The following is a 22,779-nucleotide window of genomic DNA, read 5'->3' as shown; positions in this document are numbered from 1 at the left end:
CACGGGTTATACTACGTAGATGAGATAGCTCAAACTGGCAAAGCAATGCTGGCTCACTGAACAACAAAACGGGAAGCGTGGTTGTGGCATAGGCGGTTAGGGCATCCATCATTTGGTTATTTAAAAATGTTGTTTCCCCATTTTGCTTAACATCATTCTATTAATTGCGAAACCTGTGTTTTGACGAAAAGCCACAGACATTCCTTTTTACCCAGTAATACTAGAGTTGATTCTCTATTTTCTTTAATTCATTCTGATGTGTGGGGTCCAGCACCAACTGTTGGGGGTAATGGGATTAGATATTTTGTCTTATTTGTCGATGACTGCACACGAATGACTTGGGTATATTTCCTTAAGAATAAATACAATGTTTTTTCTAAATTTACTGAATTCTATTCTATGGTCCTTACACAGTTTCAGAAAAAAATTAGGATTCTTGGATCTGACAATGGGGAGGAATACGTTAACACCCAAATGAAAGAATTCTTTGTAAAAAATGGTCTCATTCATCAAACATCATGTGCCTATATCCAGAATAGAATGGTGTTGCAGAAAAAAAAAATAGAATTATTTTAGAAGTAACTAGAGCTCTTCTTCTTGACTCTAAAGTCCTCAAATATTTCTGGCCCAGAGCTGTAGCTACCTCCGTCTACTTACAAAATCGGTTACCCACTAGGATTCTTAAACTCCAAACCCCAATCTTTGAGTTATCCACCTTAACCTCTATTCCTGCCGCCTTATCCCTTCCTCCTCGTGTTTTTGGCAGTTCTGTATTTGTACACATTCCAAAACATGAACGTTCCAAACTTTCTCCCTGTGCCGTTAAGTGTGTCTTAATTGGGTATGGGATAAACAAAAAAGGGCATAGGTGCTTTGATCCAAAAAATCGCCAGGTGATAACTACTATGAAATGTGATTTCTTGGAAACCGAATTCTTTTATCATACCTAACTAAACAGTCAGGGGGAGAAACCCGATGAACATGTTGACTCGTTAAGTTGGTTACCAATGCCACACAATCATCCTCCCACTGAAGATCCACCCGAGCCAACTAGTTCTGTCATCGAGCAGGTCTTACCCACAATACAACCCGTGGAGCCAAGTGCCACCCCAAACGTCCCACCGATATCCGAGGTAAATGATACAAACCCTCCTAAAAATACTACTAACAGTGGTGACGCAGAGAATAATGCTATAGACGGAGACACCGGCAGATATATCCTACCGTTACGAAGTACTCGATGAGTACCACCCAAACGATACTCTCCTGAGAAAAACAAAACACGAGCAAGATATTCAGTGGGCAATATTGCCCGAGCAAACTTAACCAAAATGGCCAGAGCTTTTGAAGAAGCTTTATACGAAGAAGAGGAGATCCCACAAACAGTAGAACAGGCATGGAAAAGTAAGCATTGGAGAGAAGCAATGAAGCTTGAGATGAAGGCGTTAGCACGGAACCATACATGGGAGAAGTGTCAACTTCCTAAAGGAAAGAAACCAATAGGGTGTAGATGGGTATTCACTATCAAAAGAAGACCCGATGGAACTATCGAAAGATATAAAGCTCGCCTAGTTGCCAAAGGGTATACACAAACATATGTGGTTGATTATTCGGAAATATTCTCACCAGTAGCTAAGATGGATATTGTTCGAGTTCTACTGTCGATTGCAGCAAACAAGGATTGGCCTCTACATCAGTTTGGCGTGACTAATGCCTTCCTCCATGGAAAACTGAAGAAGGAGGTCTATATGGAAATTCCCCCTGGATTCTCTGATGAGTTTGGAGACGGGGAAGTATGCAGACTGAAGAAAACTCTCCAAGGGTTAAAACAGTCTCTAAGGGCCGATTCGGAAGATTTACAGAGGCGATGAAGAAGTTCGAGTACAGTCAAAGTAATGCTGATCATACGTTATTCACAAAGAAGACAAGAGAGAAGATTATGTGTCTGCTGATTTTTGTGGATGACATGATCATCACTGGGATGACTTAGAAGAGATAGAGAAGCTGAAGAAGAACTTGGCTACAAAATTCAAAATGAAGAACTTGGGGCACCTCAAATATTTCTTGGGAGTTGAAGTGTCGAGATCACGACAAGGAATCTTTATCAATCAAAAGAAATACATATTAGATCTTCTAGTAGAAGTCGGAATGGTGGACTGCAAACCTGCAGAAACTCCAATAGCCGTGAACCATGGTTTACAGATAGTAGAGGGAGCTCCATTGGCGGATCGTGGAAGATATCAACGGCTAGTTGGAAAGTTAATTTACTTATCTCATACCAGACCTAATATAGCTTATGCGGTAAGTGTAGTGAGCCAGTTTATACATCAACCCCAGGCTGATCATCTTGAAGCAGTAGTGAGAATCGTAAGATACTTGAAGGGAACTTTTGATTATGGAATTATGTTAAAAAAGAATAACCATTTGGAGATCCATGGTTACACGGATGCAAACTGGACAGGAAATCCAATTGACAGACGATCTACTGTAGGATATTTCACCTTTGTGGGTGGAAATTTGGTTACATGGAAAAGCAAAAAGCAGAAGGTGGTAGCACTGTCCAACGCTGAGGCTGAGTTTAGAGGGATCAAAAGTGGATTAACTGGAGTACTATGGTTGAGGAGATTAATGAAGGAGTTAGACCTATTGTCACCAAAAACTTGTCAACTTTTTTGTGACAACAAAGCTGCGATCAGTATTTCAGAAAATTCAGTTCAACATGACAGAACGAAACATGTGGAAGTTGATAGACATTTCATAAAGGAGAATATTGAGGCTGGGATTGTTGCACTTCCTTTTGTTCGATCTGAAGATCAACTCGCGGACATACTGACCAAGGCAGCACTAAAAATTTACAGAGTGTTCTTGACAAGTTAAGTATCGGAAATCCCGTTACTCAACTTGAGGGGGAGTCTTAAACAAGGGAAGAAATATTACCAAATATTATAGGAAACTATGTAGGAGCTTTTACCTTATTTAGATTGATGTAAGTTAGGCATATTATTCTTTCCTTTGTAGAGACTCCATAGCCTATATAAGGGTGGATAATGCATGTAATATTCATTCAGAATATCAATGAAAACAATATAATCTCAAATCTCAAATTACAACATGAGACATCCTTTGTAGAGACTCCATAGCCTATATAAGGATGGATAATGCATGTAATATTCATTCTGAAAATCAATGAAAACAATACAATCCCAAATCTAAATTACGTCTCATGATTTGGTAACTTGAATTTCTAATGGGATGGTCATAATTTTGCTATGGTGCATGACTTATCCTGTATCCATGGCTTTCTAGCTGTTGAGTAACTTGAGTTTGCTTGTGTTACAACCTTAGAGACCAAATATGAAATTTTAAAGCAAATTTATTAATTATATAGTAGTATAAAGTTGTTGATAATGGTCTAGCTTATTGAAATGAGTTTTCATTTGAAACCTATCATATTCAATTGAGAATTCATTTAAAATAAGAATGAAAAAATTAATTATTTTCATTGCTTGAACTATGAACATTTTTTATGGATCCACTTTTTATCCAATGAGTGTAGCACAAGAGTTCGAATTCTATGAGAGATGAAATTTAATTTAATTTTTTATTTATGGACAAAAATAGTCTATGGGTTTTAATAAGCGATTAGCAAAATATGAAAGAAACAAAAAATGGTAAGGACTAATCTTAGTAGATGAAACAATATGAAAAATGAGATTATTTTATAATAGTTTAAAATTAAATGGTTTCAAAATATATGCGGCCCACATTAAAACGCTTATTTTAGGAGTAGCGGGATTGTGAAATATGGCACGCTCCCTCCACACTCCCAACTCTTCATCTCTCTCTACCTAAAACGTTTTTTATTTTCGACATTAAAAATCTAACCACTGCTCCAAATCAAGACGAAATTATTGTGTTTGTAGGATTCTTGGAGCTCGAAACCTTTCATTTCTGCAGAGGCTTCCAATCGGTACTCTTTATGCTCGACCTAAATATCCTATTTTGTAAAAATCAGCTTACTGAAATCGGTATATTCTGATCCATTTCGTGCTTTTATGAGTTTTGAGCTGGATTTTAATTCAACCTTTCGTATATAGATAAAAATCAGCTTATTGAAATCGGTATATTCTGATGTTTCTTCAGAAAGGTTATTTCTTTTTTGGAATTGATTTTTTTTGTATTGAGGGTTCCAGAAATTGTGAGGCTTTTTGCGAGTTAGTACTACAAATTAATTAACACGTAGGTTTTTTTATGAAGTATGCAAGATTTTTATATTGCTCATATATTTCTGTGCATGTAATTTAACTAGCCGGCTTGCAGGAACTCTAGGGATTTTCTTTCTTTTGTAGTATATGTTTGTTAAGAACGATTGGAATTGTTCTTTGATACCGGCTGGTCCGTTTTATGATGCAAACCCAAAAATGTGCATTTCTTTTCGTTCTTAGTTTCTCTTAAAGTAGTTGAGCTTACTAATTTTAATGTTATGCAGACACTACACTTCAGAAAATGATCAAAGGAGCAGTTTCTGTTTGCTCTGTTGTTGACCAGACATCATTCTTGTATCACGTGAGTACTCTTGTTCAATTGTGCTTGAGGTTTTACTTCATGATTTCATGGTCTAGTGTTTCTAACTAAGGATGCATCAGTATATTTTTCTGTATGCCCTGAAATCAGGATTTTCGTTATGTCCTAATACTTGGATAGGTACAATTTTTAGTTCATTAATCAGACAAGAGCAACTTCCTCAATTATGAAAACCATTGCAGTGAAGAGGAAAATATTTCTTAATTCATGAAGACCCTCTATTTCAAATATTCCTAGTGGAAAGTGGAGAAAAACTCTCATAAACATCTGTCATTTTATTTATGTTCTAGAGTCCATTCACAATAAAGCTTATTTGAGTAATTACTATTTTCATTGCAGAATATTATTTATGGCAATATCAACCATTATAATCAAGATGATCACTGAGCCTATGTTAATACTGTCCTTTACTTACCTTATTTTTATACTGTTGTGCAGGCAAGGTTTCCGGATCTCTCAGCAGTCAACACATGTGGGAATTCCTCATTTCTGCCTTGTAAATCTGGCAGTAAAGTACCAGATTATGGGAATCACTTATTGCTTCTTCAAGGTAAAGACAAAATCACCCCAAGAGCTGCATATAGAATTCCACCTGATAGTGAGGATGCTCAGCGACAAAGCTCTTCTGATTCCTCCGATGATCAGCTGTTTGTATTTCCTGATAATGATGAGAATCTCGAGGAACCAAGAAAAAGAAGAGCTGCGTCCAAAATACAGTCCAGAATTGATCTTCAACAAATTGCTAAAAAACTGGGACACCAAGTTACTATTCTCGATAAACTGAAGGCAGTTCATTTGCACATTCTAGCTATGGAACAATGGAACGCGTCGAGACTTAAACTATGCCACCAGTAAGCTTCACTTATTTCCTCTTTTTAGAAGCTGAATGTGACCCGTGATCAATGGAGCTTTTTTGCTGCATCTTACTGTATTTCAATATTCTTTTCCTTTCTGTAGTAACTAAACCTACCTGAGCTACACATATAACCAAAAGTACGATCTACATGCTGTTAGAACATTTCTGATGTAGTCCTTTCTGAAATGTTAAACCAATTGTTCTGCATGTTCTCATGTAAATTCTAATAATTTGCAGAAATTATTCAGCAAGTGCTATAAACATGCTGCACTATTTGGCACTGAAAAGCCTGGATACAGAACAGATCAAAGAAGAGCTTTCCTCTATTGGCCTTATGAATTTAGAGACAATAAATACTCATGTTCTTTCAAGTCTTTCTGGATGTATTGAAATGCTTATTAACTCAAGACCAGATTCTCTCCTTGGTTTAAAAGTGTCTACTGAAGGGCTCCCTGTTCAGCAACACTTGGACAATAAAAATGTTGACCTTGGAATGACTGCAATGGTGAAAAAGGCATCTTCTGATAGGGACCTACTTTTGGGAAAACTTCAAAGCCTGAAAAAGGCTCATATCATGGTAACAGTTGGGCAAGAGGCAGCAGAAAATGATACGCAAATAACGGATCTCATAAGTTCAGGGGCCACAATCTTTCGTATCAACTGTGCTCATGGTAACACAGAGTTATGGAGTAAGATAATCACTACTGTGAAGAGATGCTCTCATCTTCTGGAGAAACCTTGTCAGATCCTCATGGACTTGGCTGGACCAAAACTTCGAACTGGAAGACTGAAGGATGGTCCATGTGTGGTGAAAATCTCCCCGAAAAGGAATGCACTTGGTAGAATTATACGCGGAGCCCAAGTTTGGCTTAGCCCACAAGGAGCAGGCTTACCACCTTCTCACCTATCCCCTGATGTTATTTTGCAAGTGGATGGTGAAGAATTTCTCAGTAAGCTGGAAGTTGATGATTCTGTGAGATTCACTGATGCCCGTGGAAAACAGAGAAGTCTCCGAACCATAAGCAAATATCCTGTTTTTTCTGGTGCTGGATTCATGGCTGAATGCAGCAAAACTGCGTATGTTGAATCTGGCACTGCATTGTATATTAAGGAGAAAGGAAAGAAATCTTCAGTTGGATTTGTGGTCAGTGTTCCTCCAGCAGAGCAATTTGTTAGATTGAGAGTTGGTGACTTGCTGGTTTTAACTCGAGATAGTTCAGACAAGCAAGATACTTCACCTTGTTCTGCTGTTGGCACCCATAAGATGACTTGCCCTTGTGGGTATCTGTTTGATTCAGTAAAACCAGGTGACCCTATTGCTTTTGATGATGGAAAGATATGGGGAGTGATTAAAGGAACTAGCATTTCAGAAGTAGTTGTAACAATCACTCATGCTGGCCCTAAAGGTACTAAACTAGGTTCAGAAAAATCCATAAATATTCCCCAGAGTAATATTAGGTACGAAGGTCTTACTTCAAAGGACCTTATGGATCTTGACTTTGTAGCTGCACATGCTAACATGGTGGGTATTTCATTCATTCGAGACGTTCATGATATTGTTGTCTTGCGTCAAGAGCTTTCAAAAAGAAAAATTTCGAAGCTGGGGGTTGTGTTGAAAATTGAGACACAAGGTGGATTTGAGAAGTTGCCTCTCTTGATACTGGAAGCTATGAAATCAGGAAACCCTTTAGGAGTGATGATAGCTAGAGGAGATCTTGCAGTGGAATGTGGATGGGAAAAGCTTGCTGATATACAGGAAGAAATTATGTCCATTTGCAGTGCCGCCCATCTACCAGTAATCTTAGCGACACAAGTTCTCGAATCACTTGTCAAAACGGGGGTGCCTACTAGAGCAGAAATCACTGATGCAGCCAATGGAAGGAGGTAATCAGCAGTATGAATGTAGTTTGCAACCAAGATTGACTGGGATTATTAACATTCCAACTTCTGAAGCCATTATTGCTCAACGTTGATTGAGATTATGGTTTTGGTAGTTGTGCTATAACCTAAATAGAAGAAACTGAACTGTTTTTTTACATTGCAGGGCGAGCTGTGTGATGCTGAACAAAGGTAAACACATTGTGAAAGCTGTGTCTACTCTCGACACCATTTTAAACAGCCAATGCACAAACGCGAAAGCAGAATTGAAGCCTCTGATGTTAATTAATCGTGTAGGTTGATCATTGATGCTGATGCTGATGCTGATGCTGATGCCTTCAATCTACATTTTCTTTTGTTTCCTATGTACAGTGTTAAAAATGTAGAACCCCTCTTTGCTGAGATTTAGATGCAAAAGCACTATGCTATTATTCTCTTGTTGCACTCCTGTGGAAAAAAATGGAAAGCTGTATAGCAGCAACCAAGATACATTCATATTTCATGATTACAAAACAATAAAAGCTACTAATATGTTACAATTACATGCAAGAATGATTCATTTGTCTTCGGCAGTAAAATCTGGTTCTGCTGGCTTCTGAAGCAGCATTGGTGATATCCTCTCTGGCATCCTCGTCTTTCTCGTACCATTTCGTCTCAATGCACGAAGCGCATTAGCTGCAAATCTGGAGGCATAGATGGTTGCGCCCAGACTTGGCGAGCCGCTCCCACCTTTGGCCAAAGCATCTTGCAACCGGTTTTCTTCTTCGCAAAGAGACTCCTCAAGCTTCTTTCTAGAGTACCGGCGCCAGGCTGCTTGTATAAAGCAAGCTGCCCAGGTTCTCCACTGCTGTGAGTAGAATCTGAAAGTATGGCGTAGCTGTTTACTGTGTAGCCGTCTGAACTGGGAAGCCACGAACTTCAAATCATGAGCCATCAGAGCAAATGCTTCCACTTCCGAAAGGGCTTGTACGGTTCTGGTGGAGATGGGAAGATTAGACGATGAATGAGGATCCAGAGCCCAAGTTAAGAGTTCTTCGCCACAAAAGTCGCCTGCTTTCAGATAGTCAGAGTTGAAAAAACCCCTCCTTCCTCCATTAGTGGTCACAGTGAACAATTTGCCACGCATAATGAACAACATCTCGTCAACTGGATCGCCTTCTCGCACTATGTAACTGTCCTCAGTGTAAAGAACTGGCTTGAGACAGTCGCACATTGCATCGAGCAGTTGTTCATCCATTTTCTCGAACAGTGGCACCTGAATAATGGTAGATACGGTATCACATGCAAGTTTTACTAAGCTGAAGTAGACACTGTAGCAAATGAGTTTATGGAAACACTCACCCTCTTAAGTAAATCTAGACAGAGATGTCGCTTTATGTCTCTTCTAAGGTCCTTGGGAAGATTACGGATAAGATTCTCTTCATCAACACCCCTAGTTTCCTGCCATTTATAATGCTCGTATCTTGTGATTCGTTCCTTTAAATTATCTGGAAGTAAACGGTGCGACATCCATTGCTCTGCATCTCGCCTTTTCACCCTCATCTCTTCTAACCTTAGAGTTGTAGACTGCAGATAAGTCTGTTGAATAAACAGTAACATTGTCATTATTATTATTATTGTTATTGCTGTTGTTTAGTTTTAAAGAACATGTCTAAATCATCTAAGAAAATTGCAGATCCCCTTTATTATAAACCACTGACCTGCATATTTCCAATGAGAAACGAAAATAGCACCAAGCCGGATATAGATATAAAAACTGCAAAGCAAATTTCCCAGACATAAGTGCTTGTGTGAAGGTTCTGACCCAGGGAACTGCAAAAAACCATACACTGGATTAGAAACTACGCAATGAAAACATCGGAATTTCCAGGAATGCGCTGACCTTAAATTCTGCAGACCCCACCAGAAACAATAAAATAGCTTCTGAGGGAAGTCTTTTGATTCGACAACACCGGATTGAAGAGCATCAAGGAATATCCCAAAGTCAAAAAATGTTGTATTAGGAGGCTGTATAGGGCACAACTTGGTCAGATTTTCTGTGAATCTTGCATGGTCGGCGTCACAATAAAACGAAGCATTTCTACAAGCAGATTGATCTCCGCAAGCTCTTATCCAGCATGTAGTGTCACGTTCTATTGAAAACAAATACCAAAAGGCTCCAAGCACCTAAAAATGGACCAAAAGAGACAATTAGAAGATATAACCTATTCACAGTATCAATGGATCCCAACTCAGAAGCGAGTGAGGCTTATTAGACAGACTTACATGACTGGCAAGCATGTAAAGGAAAAGGTTGAAGGCAGCTCCAGCCCATGCTGTTTCAGTAAGTATGCCAGAAGTTCTTGTGACTTCTTTATAGAGAGGATAGACCCGGAGAACCCTTGGTATATATTGAAATAAAACCACAAATTTCAACAAATTCTTGGTGTTCAAAGATCTTGCTCCCTTCATCTTCGGAATGATGATGAGAATTGCAATCTGGAAAGTTACAGATAAACCGGATAAGAACGACAGAGAAAATCTATGTAGCGATAAAAAAAATGGCATTATACAAGTTCATTGAATAATTATTGTACTCAACGACAACGATACAGGTTGCAGTTAAAAGAGAACCTCTTTAATTAAGCTAAGCATTTCTTCAATTGTATACGATAATTGCTATGTCATACCTGCGGAAGTGGAAGAACTGCGAGAATATCAATTATAAAGTATGATGTCAGATATCTTTTTGCTATTTTCCAGGAATCTTCAACTAGGACTCCTCTTCCAAATACACGTGAATAAGGATCAATGAAACCAGTACGAAATTGGAAAATAATGTGTGTGAGATAGAAGATATCCGTAAAAGATCGTAGAATGCTAGCTGCAATCTCCAATTTCTTGTCCAAATCTAGGCATTTCTTTTCTCCATTGATAATTGGAATGTAGAAAAACAAGGGATCCAAGGAGATAGCAATCAGACAAGACAAGACAAAAATCTTGTTCCATTTCTGAAGAAATGGCCCTTGAGGATCAAGAATTTTCCTCCTAGGTTCCTCATCATCTGTCAAAAACCTCTTCAAAGAGAAAGATCTTATTGATCCCTTGAACCTCAGCTTCTACACCTCTATGAAATTTGTCTGAAATTGAGTATACTACTGAATTCAATCTGCTCGGATGTATTCCACCACTAGACGAAGATTGCTCATTAAAACCTTTTTCTGATCTCGAATCTTGAAATCTGAAAGATAATATAGACTATGCATGAGATAATATACACTTTTGCAGCCTATTTGAAAGTACGTAAGGCGCTTCCATAGAAATTTAAGATTCCTCCTCTCTCCCTTGTACAGAAAAGGAAAATGTGAAACTATATAGGAAACATGTGTCTCTCTATAAGATAGTAGTTATCCATTCATTTTTTTCTTTTACATCCTAAACTGCTACTCCACATAGTCCCCTAATAATAACACATGCATAGAGATAACAATCATCATGAACTAACTAACCTCACGAACTTCTCACGGTAGTGATCCATAACTCCAGCTTAGATCAGAACAAGAGCAAAGGAAGATAAAACCTCATATTATGGGAACATGAACATTGGTGAGAAGCACATGCGAACCACTAGTGCCACAATATGTTGATGGATTGATTTCTTTCTCTTAAAGAATTATTTTTCTGCAAGTCAATAGTTAACATAGTCATAAATTTTGAAGTTGTTCACAATCAGAAAAGAGAACTACTTTTAACCATACTCATACATTGATCAACAAAAAAGTAGATAACAAACCGCCGCCAACTACTTTTCCTAATTCAACATTTCAAAATCCAGGATAATCACAGATAGCATTAAATTAAATCAAGTTCAACTTTTTTCTTCACTCAATATTTTAGTCGAACAATTTCTGCCAAACATTACAAACATCGGTTTCTTCATTTTTCAAACTGCGTGGCAATAAACAAATCTAAAAATGAGAAAAAATAAAATTTACTAAAACCAAAGCAAGTTTTAGCGGAGAAACCTGAACTTCCTCTCCAAAAGCAATCAGTCAAAAAACAAAATCTCATTAAATAGAGAAATCACAAGTTACCAGTTTGAACTCTGATTTCAGAAGGCAAAAACGATGAAGGAGAAAAGCAGACGCGTACAGAAATTATGAGTTGGTTAGAAATTCGAGTCCACAAGAGGAAGACAGAGTTGCGAGGGAAGCTTCCCGTAGACTTCGTTTTCCAATCTCTTCCTTTAAAGTTTAAAACTTGCGATTTGCAGTTGGTTATAAGATTCAGAGTATCATCTATCAATCGTTAATAAACCCATTTATAAAACTGTTCACTAAGAGCATCATCCACGGTGGGGCGGATGTCCCGGCGGACTTCCCAAAAACACCTCATGTCGCGTCGTAAGGATCTCTCACTGCTCTGCCACGTCATAAGAACCTCACACCGTATAATGGCATACATCCCCAAGGACATCCCGGCAGACATCCACAATAATAAAAATTCACAAATATGTAATTTACAAAATTAAAATTTCAACACGAATACGGGGAAAATGCAACGTTTTTTAAAAAAATAAAAAATCGGGACGTCCGTCGTGGCACCGCAACGGCGGACTTCCCGACGAACGTCGTCGGAAAGCCGCGGAACTGCGGTGTCCGTAGCCGACGTCCACGTCCGCCCCTCACATGCCTGATGGCGGACGTTTGGCACGCCGGTCCGACGTCGACATCCTCCCGTTGGGAACGAAAATAAAAAACTGATTTAAAAAGATAAATAAATTAAATTTAAAATGGCTGTTTGACTGATGTATTTGTACAAAAGTCAAACGTATGAGATGAAAGTCACATTGATGGGACCCAATTTTAAATGCACCGAGACATTCTCCCCCAAATAGTGGAATAGGTCAATTAGAGAGTGACTAAATAAAAATATCTACATTTATCGCGTTAGAAATTGTTGTATTAATCTAATGAGAGCAGCGAAAATTGCAGAAAAGAATAATGGATCTAGATTCATAATTATATTGTAAGGTGAGCACGTAATACACAACGGAACTAAATCTTACTTGTTGTGTTGTTTTCTTCTACGATTGTGTCCTGCAAGTTGAATCCACTACTATCGAGGTCCACGTGTATTCTGATCCGATGCAGTAACAATTCCTCGGTACAATCGTTCTATAGAGAAAGTTAGGAAATCTCTTGTGAACGTAGCGCCGTTTTTCTCTCTTAGAAAATTAGGTTTTCTGTGTCTTCTGTTCTCTACAATAGAGCATATATATAATAGAATAATTGTAACATTGGACCAAGCCCAATAGAATTATTTTCTATTAATCTAATCTAGCCCATTAATCTTTCAATCTCCCACTTGGACTAACATTAGATATAATACACAACTCTAACATTGTACCATTGAGCGGATCAAAATACACATATAGTGTGACCCTTTAGGCCCTCATTATCGACGACTATCTAATCGAAGTCTGCACAAAACTCCTAGAATGTGTTGGCAGCGTAGCTCGATATATGAAGGACGTTTACGAGAATTCGGTAAACAAGCCTTTACATAAAGTTTATAGTAATATCTTTCATTCACGAACCACCCGATTGAGCCTAAGATTTGTCATGTGTCATCCAAATAGCTCAATCACTTTATCTCATCTTTATTAAATGACTCATTCGATCATATTCAATTACTTTAATTGAATATATCTTTGCATTGGCCAATGACTTAATTGTCAAGTAATATAGAGAATTTGAGTGTTCTCTCGAAATTCTAATCGAGGAATGAATCTCATTCTTGGCTCAACTACCATTTCCATTATCTTATGATATACTCAACACAAGTCTGTGTCTCAATCCTCCTTTGGGAGGCAAAGCGTTGGACAAGATCAAAGCACACCACTCAACAAACAAAATGTGTAATGACCTCAGATCCAAGGACTATTACATACTTCATGTACTAATAAACTGTAGACACTTAACAAAACAATTTAATAGTAGGGTATACCAATACTCTCCAAAGTATATCATGTATTCATCACGAGTATCTAATATTTCATAGTTGTGAGAACAACTACATTCTCGAAGAATGTGATGCAAACTCCATGCTAACCTATAACATATCATCAATATCTCATTCTTGATGATTATTGGTTATGGCTATTTTAGAATTATACTATATCATTAATGTCTCACACCATTAACGACATTCATAATTTAAGGGAACAAATATTTAGAATAAATACAAACATTTCAAATAATTATTCCAATAAGTGCACAAAACCCATAGCAAATAAAATTTTCATATAATGTAATCAAGTAATATTGTCTCAACACAAAATGTTTCTAAGACATATAAAACTATAACTCTCACTGATTTAAAGTCATCTACCAACATGCTTAACACCTAAGCTCTCAAAGTGCTTGTTGTGTTTTGCTATACATAACGGTTCGGTGAAAGGATCAGCCAAATTATCATCAGTGGGTACTCTTTCTAATTTTATGTCGCCTCTTTCAATTATTTCTCTGATCAGATGATATCTTCTGGGAACATGTTTGTTCCTGTTCGTAGCTCTGAGTTCTTTTGCTTGCGCAACAGCACAGGTGTTGTCACAATACAAAGGTATTGCACTATTGGCACTCGGAATGACACCCAGTTCTTTAACGAACTCTAACAAAGCAACAACTTCTTTGGCAGCTTCAGATGCAGCAATATACTCGGCTTTGGTGGTGGAATCGACAGTTGTACCTTGTTTGGAACTATTCCAACTACCTGTTCCACCATTGAGGACAAAAATATATCCAGACTGAGACTTATAGTCGTCATGGTCTGTTTGAAAACTAGCATCAGTGTACCCAATAACTGATAACTCTGGTTGTCCACCATAGACTAAGAAATATTCTTTAGTCCTCCTAAGGTACTTAAGAATAGTCTTAACAGTTTTCCAATGTTCCTCACCGGGATTTTGCTGAAATCTGCCTGTCATGCTAAGCGCATAGGCCACATCTGGCTTAGTAGAGATCATGGCATACATAATAGATCATATAGCCGAAGCATAAGTGATCCTTTTCATGTTGTCTCTTTCTTTGTCATTAAAAGGACAATTCTTCTTTGATAATACAATGTCATGTCCCATAGGAAGAAAACCTTTCTTAGAATTCTCCATTGAGAAACGCCTTAGCAACTTGTCTATGTAAGTGGATTGTGATAATCCTAACATCTTATTTGGTCTTCCGGAGCCTTCTCGAAGGCTGCATTACCGCCGCGGACACCGGGATCCAGCGCCGCCCCTACCACCGCAACTGTTGGCTGCGCTCTCCACAACAACGTCGGCCACTGCCCCCACCGCTCCAGATACGATAAGGTCTCCTACACGATCCGTCGCTCCTGGAGCGAAGGATCGCTCTCGCTGATCGGTCAGTCCTCGCTGTCTCCGTCCTCCTCCCCCGCCTCGGCGTCGACGGAGATTCTGAGGACAGCGTCGCAGTTGGCGATGTGCAGAGCGGGAGAGGATGATGAGAGAACTGTATCTGATCCATCTTTTACTCGACGCCGCCGTCATTATTCAAGTCCGGCGCCTGCAGGAGAGCATCGCCGCCATCGCCTGCCCCGTCCCCAATCGCCGTTGATACGACGCCTCTACTCTCCGACCAGATCTTTTGCCCCCACCGTCGCGCCAGCAGCCGGAGCTGCGCCATGCGCGAGCCCTCCGTCCGCGTCCTAGAAGCAGCCGCCGATCAAATCAAGGAGCGGCAGAGTGATTGGGGGTTGTTGTTCGAAGCCGATAGTGATTTTAGATTTCGTTTGAATTTTGTGAAATTATTCAATTTTGAATTAATTAAATGAGAGTTTTGATTTCTTAATTATGAATCAAGCCCCATGCTCTGATACCACTGTTAGGAATTCTTGTATTCATCTAAGGAGTGCAGCGGAAATTGCAGACAAGAATAACGGATCTAGATTCATAATTATATTGTAAGTTGAGCACGTAATACACAACGGAACTAACTCTTACTTGTTGTGTTATTTTCTTCTACGATTGTGTCCTGCAAGTTGAATCCACAACTATCGAGGTCCACGTGTATTCTGATCCGATGCAGAAACAATTCCTCGGTACAATCGTTCTATAGAAAAAGCTAGGAAATCTCTTGTGAACGTAGCTCCGTTTTTCTCTCTTAGAAAATTAGGTTTTATGTGTCTTCTGTTATCTACAATAGAACATATATATAATAGAATAATTGTAACATTGGACCAAGTCCAATAGAAATATTTCCTATTAATCTAATCTAACCCATTAATCTTTCATATCGATCTTCTAGAGTGTTGTTACAACTTACAACGTCAAAAAATTATGACAAATATTACTCACTCTTATTTTAAGTGAAATATTTTATTTTAACGTCACACGTACATTTCTTAAAATAGAAACACTATTCGTCCTATTTCATTTTCTCTACACGTAACTCACAAAACAATATTACATAAAATCTCATGCAGAATAAAAATGCTCCAATTATAATAGGACTAAGGAAGTATATGTATCAAAGATTTGAGTTGAGTAACTAATTATCATGTTCTTTGTTGAGCTTTTGTGATGGATTATTTTTCAACAATTGGTTACTAATTATCATGTTCTTTGTTGAGCTTTTGTGATGGATTATTTTTCAACAATTGGTGTCTAAAGCTCCAGGTTCCAAAGGAGCAATCATGACGATAGATGGTGGGAAATTTTCCACCAACAAATTTGATATGTATGAAATTTTGGTTTTTTAGTCAATACAAAATCAATTCCATAGAAATGTATAAATTTATGATAGTAGTACATCATTTGCGCCCAAAGTGAAAGACATGGGACTATTGATAAGAGGGTCCAATCTCAATCTTGAATTATTTGAGGCACCACTATTTTAATAATTTAAACTACCTGAATTAATCCAATAACTCTACCACCTTTTGGGCCTCTATAGTCTAGATAGTGGAGTATAATAAACATCACAACTGTGTTCAAGTGTAAGTATAATAGACATAATTTAGATTTAATGACTAGGGGAAGAAACAACCTTAGAGATCAACTAAAGAAAATAAGAGTTGTAAGTTTGTAACTACTGTACAATGTTAATTTTAATGAAATATTGGTACATTAGATGAGCTATATACAATTTTGGATGTCAATTGTTTAGACTGAGATCAAAATATAATGATGAATGAAGAAATGACTTTATTCGGATCTGACAAACTAAGTAAAATTTTAATACGCTATAAAAGCACACCACAGAAATGAATAAGGTAAATAAATAAAAAACAAAAAAGGTATTCTATTGAATATTTGAAAATTAACTATAGTTAAGCTCTAATGCCAATTAACCATGCTTAATTCTAACCCTAGTTAGTACTTTAGGTTTAAAACATGAAAAGTGAAACCCTACACCTTCTTACATTTTCAATTTCAGATATTCAATTGGGGCATTACAGTTTTCTCATTTGTCTATGGGGGTTTGACTAGAAAAACTTTTGCAGTCTCCATTTCAATTTGGTGGGAAAAATTAAATAAAAGAGAGGGAAGAAATTCCTGCCAAAACTTCAAACTCCCGCTGCCTGAAATTTTGAATTGCAAAGGTATTTTTATTTCTATGGTTTCTTAGTCAACTTTTTTGTGTGCTGAATCTAGGGTCGTTTCTGTATTTTGATCAGGAGAGGAATTGTGCGTTTTTGGTGTTGAATGATCTCAGATCCATTGCTTTTTAGTTCAATTTTAGCTTATTTCCTGTTTCGCGAGTTTTAGCCATTTTTGGCAAGTTTTGATAGCTGCTTGGATTTTCCTCTCAATTCGTGCTGTTGAAGTAAGTCTACGATGTGTTGACAGTTTTTGCCCCAGAATGTGCTGATTTGGTGCAATGTGTTCTCCCGCTGATTACAGCCTGTATGACATCTCTACTGCTTGTAATCTCTTTTATTTTTCATTTAGACTGGCAACTGATGTTAGTGAAAGAATGTAAGGCATAGCATTTCAAACTTGCTAGTTTAGGCTGTGTTGTGAAGTAGAATTTCAGATGTACACGGTCGCGTGGGTTCCTGCCGTTTTGAACTCATACATGCAACTGATATCAGATGCAAAATCAAGTATAATGAGCATGCTTGATATGTTTGTGATGTGCCGTTGTCACTTCTGCGAAAGTATAGGGCGACTGCCATGGAGGACTATACTCTGCTACTTTGTGGTGATGCTAGATGACTGGCTCAATTTTGATTTTTGTTCCTTTTTTTTTCCCATTGAAGGATGATTATTGCACCCAATCCGCTGTACCTTTTTTACTGGATTTACTGGATTCTCCTTGCATCATTTTTCAAAAGCAACAATAGGAGTAGTATTTTAGCAAACAAATGTGATATATATATCTTTCTGTGTTGTCATATAGCTAGAAGAAAATTAGATCCACAAACAAAATTATATAAACCACCACTAAACTCTAAGTTGTGAATTGCGATCCAACTTATCCTTCAGTGACCCCTCGTATTCCCTGCCTCCTTGTTTTCACTTGTATTGTGTCTTCTTGCTCATGTGCGACAGCCTCTTGAGTATTATAATAGTGGAACCGAATAGTTAAATTTGAGGAAGTATGATTGTGAGGAAGTTTAAGGAATTTTTTAAGACCGAGGAAATTGCTGTTGTGGCACCACGATGGGAAGCAACACTGTGGATGCTCATAGTAATGTATAATTAGGGTTTAGGGGACAGACGCTTCACTTCTCTCTCATAGTCTGACTGCTGTCTACCTTCTCACATCTTCTTCTCTATCGGTCTCTCTGGCGAACGGAGGACAGCTGACAACATCAGCAGGCTGCCCCACAGCAGCCACACATGACCACAAGTCTTCCTGAGAAACCTCCGATCCCCACCCCTTAGTCTTGTCGGTGTTGACATCAACACCTTGACATCCAAAGCATCCGCTGCCACTGCCACTGCTACTGCCTAAGTTGGAAACCAGTTTCTTTCTAATCTGATTGTTTTAGTTATGTAATTTGCGCCGGTTAAGTTTGCAGCAGTACATATTAATACTGCTTTTTATGTCTCTTTTGTGGATTGTGCATCCAGATTCTGGTTTATTATTAGTCATTGTCACTCAAAATTGGGTTTGTTTTCTATATTCTGGTGTGTTTGACATTTTGTATGAATCAGGTGTTGAAAACTAATATTTTAGAGATCTGGAGATTCTCAGTTGGGTTGTGAAGTTTAGTGAGAGTGCCATCAGTGATCAAGCGAAAACTGAGAAGCAACTATTGAAGAATTATGGAGTGCAACAGAGATGAAGCCCTCCGGGCAAAATCCATTGCAGAGGGCAAGTTAGAAAATAAAGATTTTGCTGGTGCCAGAAAATTTGCTTTGAAGGCTCAGACTCTTTATCCAGGGTTAGATGGTATTTCCCAAATTTTGACCACACTTGATGTGTATGTTTCTGCCGAGAACAAAATAAGTGGAGAAATTGACTGGTATGGAGTACTTGGTGTGACCCCATCAGCTGATGAAGAAACACTAAAGAGACACTACCGCAAGTTGGCTCTGAGTTTGCATCCTGATAAGAATAAAGCAGTTGGTGCTGATGGTGCTTTTAAACTTATTTCAGAGGCCTGGAGTTTGCTATCAGATAAGAATAAGAGGATACAATATAATCAAAGGAGGGAACCCAGAGGGTTTCAGCAGAAGGTCCAGATGCATAGTGGTGGTCCATCAGCAACCAAGGGAAATGGGATTTTCACCTTTGCCAAAAGGACACCATCCCGATCGAAGAACCCAAAAAATGTTACTAAGCGGCCGCCGCCACCACCACCTCCTAAGCCAACTCCGGCACCACCTCCAAGGAATGATACTTTTTGGACTATCTGCCATCGGTGCAAGATGCATTATGAGTATCTTAAGGAGTATCTCAACAGTACTCTTCTCTGTCCCAATTGTCGTGAAGCCTTTTTGGCTTCGGAGACAGCTCCACCCTATAATTTTTCAAAATCTTCTAATCAGATTCCTCAGCAGCAATCTTCAAATTCTCATCCTAGTCGGAATGCTTTTGATCAGGGAAGAAATGTTCCAGTTGCTAAAAACTCGGGTCCATTTCAAGCAGGTACAAATTCAGGTCGATACCCTAATCAGCAGGGTCCACCTTCTGGATCAACTGGTGTTGGAAGTACAGAACCATCTATTGCTGCAAAAGCAGCCAATGTTGTTCAGCAGGCACAGGATAAGTTGAAGAGGTCATACAGTGAATTACATGCGTCCGCCGTAAGGGAGGGAGGTTTTCAAAAGAGAAAACTAGAGGGTGATAGTAGTCGTTATGGAGTGAACTATAATGTAGCTACAGGAAATGGTGGAGTTGGTAGTACTGCACCAGGGTCAAGGATTTATGGTTGTTCTGGTACCAACTACCAACAACCAAACAGTACCAGAGATTTGACACCCATTGAAATGCGTAGTTTGTTAATTGCAAAGACTCGAAAGGAGATTCTGAACAAACTGAGTATGTGGAGGTCAGAGCCTGAAGCAATCAAAGAGAAACACGTAACCAAGGGAGGCATGAAAGGAAGTAAAGGCACTAGTAATATTGAAGGACCTGGTTGGAATGGGAATGGTGATCAACCAAGAAAGGTCCAGGTTTGCAATTCTACTGTTAATTCTAGTAAAGAGGATCCTGAAGATGCTTCAATGAGTGTTCCAGATCCAGATTTTCATGATTTTGACAAGGATAGATCAGAAAGTTCGTTTGGGGATAATGAAGTTTGGTCTGCTTATGATGATGATGATGGCATGCCGCGTTTTTATGCCCTCATTCACAAGGTGGTTTGTAGAGATCCTTTTAAGGTAAGGGTTAGCTGGCTTAACTCCAAAACGACAAATGAATTCAGCAATATGGACTGGGTTGGGTCAGGTTTCTATAAAACGTGTGGAGAGTTTAGGGTGGGTAGGCATGAGAACTGCAAATCAATGAATGCGTTTTCTCAAAAGGTTAACTGGTCAAAGAGCTCACGTGGGAGTGTTCTAATAGTCCCCCAGAAGGGTGACGTTTGGGCACTCTACAAAAATTGGTCGTCAGATTGGAATGAGCATACCCATGATGAAGTCGTACACAAGTATGACATGGTGACCGTGGTGGATGACTACAATGAGGAACATGGTGTGCGTGTTGCTCCCCTGGAGAAGGTTGTTGGTTTCAAGACAGTATTTCGTCCGAATTTGAACCCTGAAGTGATCAAGAGGATTCCAAAGGAAGAGATGCTCCGTTTCTCTCACCGGGTTCCAAATCACTTGCTCACCGGCTTAGAAGCTGAAAATGCTCCAAAAGGATGCCTGGAGCTGGACACAGCAGCCACCCCATTGGAACTTCTTCAGGTGATAACTGAAGGTAACGAGGCTCCAATTCCTAATGGAGAAAATGCGGATGAAGAGGTATTGCAGGCCGTTCCTAATAGTAGTTCGGATGAAGAGGTATTGCAGGATGCTCCTAATAGTAGTTCAGAAGAAGAGGTATTGCAGGACGCTCGTAATAGTAGTTCGGAAGAAGAGGTATTGCAGGACGCTCGTAATAGTAGTTCGGAAGAAGAGGTATTGCAGGACACCCCTAACAGTAGTTCAGACGAAGGGTCTGAATCGTCTAATTAGAGCCCAGGCTGTATATATATCTGGAGGCCGAGTAGGGAAGAAAGCAAGTCGACTTGACAAGGTAGCCAAGCATTCAGTACTTATTGACCGTGATAACATTTTTTGTTAGTTTTTGCATCTGCACAGAAGTGGTGAGCCGTTGCGCTCTAGAAGTATTGCATTTTGAAACTACAGTTTATTTTAGCAGATTTTTTTGAATTCGTTTTGCTGTCTTGTGAGGAGACAGATGAGACAAAAACAAGACAAAAATTTCTTCGTTTCTACTGACACCTCTCTGATATTTATTTATTTTTTTGTTTTTTGCTGGTTTATGCCATTCTGCTGTGTGTGATGCTTTTGCTAGGTCTCTCTCTCAATCCCTCAAAATTAATTTCCCTTTTCTTTCTCTTCCTTTTCACATGTATACGCTCAGAAGACTAATATCAAAACTAGAAGAGAAAGTCGTAACTCTGAAATTTCGACTACCTGTAATAAATAATGTATACATCTAGAATTTGACCATGTGTTCAATATTTACTTCTCTCTAAAGATGTCTTGTTTTCTCTTTTCAAAAGTTATGTAGACCGTCGTTAGAAACCTTTTTGTATATTCATTTAGTGATTTGGGGTGTCGGTGGAGTTTATAAGCTATACAAAGAAAATGAAACTGAAAGATGTAAACACTGATGATATAGTATTAGAATTATATTGCTTAATTATGAAAAAAAAATTGAATTAAATGAATTTTTTTAAAAGCTTAATAGCTCCTAAACAAACATAAACTGATATATACTGTTTTCGTCACAGTTTTAAATACAAAAGATTCTTGTACGGAGTATTATGGTATCAAACTTTAGATATAACAATACATAACTAAGTTACTAAACAATCTTTAGATATTAAAGCAAGAATATTAAAGAAGTTTATTAGAAGCTAAGAATATTAAAGAAGTTTATTAGAAGCTACTTAATAGACGCTCCTAAACGAACATTGATCATCTCCATATATGTGTATATATAGGGGAGCATTATTCTCCTTTTCATCCCTTAGATTCTTTCTTCTTTTTATTATTATTAGTCGTTAGATCTGATCCATCAACGTCCCAGATTGATTCTAAGATTCTGTCGCCGAGTTGCATTATAGGTCGTTTATTAATGCATTATGAGGGTATTACAGTCATGTCACATTTTAGATGAACCGCCAGAATTTGGCAAGTCCGGTTTTGGTGGGATTTGAATCATACCGTCTTTTCATTCACCCTCATTCAAAACTCTGTAATCTCTCTCCACTCTCTCCACTACCATAAACCCTAAAACCGTCCGCCTCTCTGAGTGTTCGTCAGAAGTTTGAAAAATTCCGAGATTTCTCCACCCAGCAGTGTCAACGAACCAAAGCAGGCTACACGATTTCAATTATAATCAACAATTCAACCAGGTATTTTTGAAAAGATTTTTCTGGAATTCGTTGATTTGATTTTGTAGTTACTAAAAAGTAAAAATTGGAACTTCAATGATGGCGTGTCGTTTGTAAATCAGAAATACGGAGTAGTTTGTTCATGGTATTCACCGTAAACGACGGGAAGTCAAAGTTTTTTGGTTTAAAATCATGGTTTCGCGTATCTTATAGGTATTTTTTCTGACCTACCGAAAATGTCTAAGCGAGGACGTACGCGCTCACAACCATCTCAATATACAGGTATATTTATGTCGCTGAACTTACAATTCGGTAGCATAGATGTTGTTTCTATGGAAGGGTATTTCATTGTCTGTCTATTTCAATATCGTATCTGTCGATGGTGTGGAAGGATAATTGCATGTTTGATTAGTGCATTATGTATATATGTAAGTGTCATTATG

At 38.4% G+C, this 22,779-nt stretch overlaps 2 protein-coding genes and 1 pseudogene across 5 annotated transcripts; 2 read left to right on the top strand and 1 right to left on the bottom strand.

The window, feature by feature from the left end:
- Positions 1-3,822: 3,822 nt before the first annotated feature.
- LOC121784676 (plastidial pyruvate kinase 4, chloroplastic-like) lies at positions 3,823-7,749 on the top strand. 3 transcript variants are annotated; one of them, XM_042182877.1, is made up of 6 exons: positions 3,823-4,028; positions 4,490-4,566; positions 5,023-5,435; positions 5,678-7,324; positions 7,485-7,510; positions 7,616-7,749. In XM_042182877.1, exons 1-6 carry the CDS (start codon positions 3,980-3,982, stop codon positions 7,618-7,620), a joined length of 2,217 nt encoding a protein of 738 aa, XP_042038811.1. In that variant the 5' UTR covers positions 3,823-3,979; the 3' UTR covers positions 7,621-7,749. The 3 variants fall into 3 exon arrangements, with proteins under 3 accessions (XP_042038811.1, XP_042038810.1, XP_042038809.1); XM_042182876.1 differs by having other exon boundaries at positions 3,823-3,970; positions 7,485-7,749; XM_042182875.1 differs by having other exon boundaries at positions 7,485-7,749.
- A 19-nt stretch (positions 7,750-7,768) lies between these two features.
- On the bottom strand, positions 7,769-11,570 carry LOC121784677 (annotated as a pseudogene).
- Positions 11,571-16,752: 5,182 nt separating this feature from the next.
- On the top strand, positions 16,753-21,214 carry LOC121783477. 2 transcript variants are annotated; one of them, XM_042181562.1, is made up of 3 exons: positions 16,753-16,915; positions 17,163-17,219; positions 18,477-21,214. In XM_042181562.1, exon 3 carries the CDS (start codon positions 18,588-18,590, stop codon positions 20,943-20,945), a length of 2,358 nt encoding a protein of 785 aa, XP_042037496.1. In that variant the 5' UTR covers positions 16,753-16,915; positions 17,163-17,219; positions 18,477-18,587; the 3' UTR covers positions 20,946-21,214. The 2 variants fall into 2 exon arrangements, with proteins under 2 accessions (XP_042037496.1, XP_042037495.1); XM_042181561.1 differs by lacking the exon at positions 17,163-17,219.
- Positions 21,215-22,779: the final 1,565 nt, after the last annotated feature.

Source organism: Salvia splendens, chromosome 21, assembly GCF_004379255.2.
Source record: "Salvia splendens isolate huo1 chromosome 21, SspV2, whole genome shotgun sequence".
NCBI classification, from domain to species: domain Eukaryota; kingdom Viridiplantae; phylum Streptophyta; class Magnoliopsida; order Lamiales; family Lamiaceae; genus Salvia; species Salvia splendens.
The sequence above is the reverse complement of the archived record's forward strand: the minus strand, read 5'-3'. Positions and strand labels throughout refer to the sequence as shown.

Bases quoted from the DNA above. Each gene is read 5' to 3' on its own strand.
- LOC121784676 (XM_042182875.1), top strand. From the start codon at position 3,980: ATGCTCGACCTAAATATCCTATTTTGTAAAAATCAGCTTACTGAAATC. The intron at 4,029-4,489 runs GTATATTCTGAT...AATGTTATGCAG, and splicing joins AAATCAGCTTACTGAAATCG to ACACTACACTTCAGAAAATG. The intron at 7,325-7,484 runs GTAATCAGCAGT...TTTACATTGCAG, and splicing joins GATGCAGCCAATGGAAGGAG to GGCGAGCTGTGTGATGCTGA.
- LOC121783477 (XM_042181561.1), top strand. From the start codon at position 18,588: ATGGAGTGCAACAGAGATGAAGCCCTCCGGGCAAAATCCATTGCAGAG.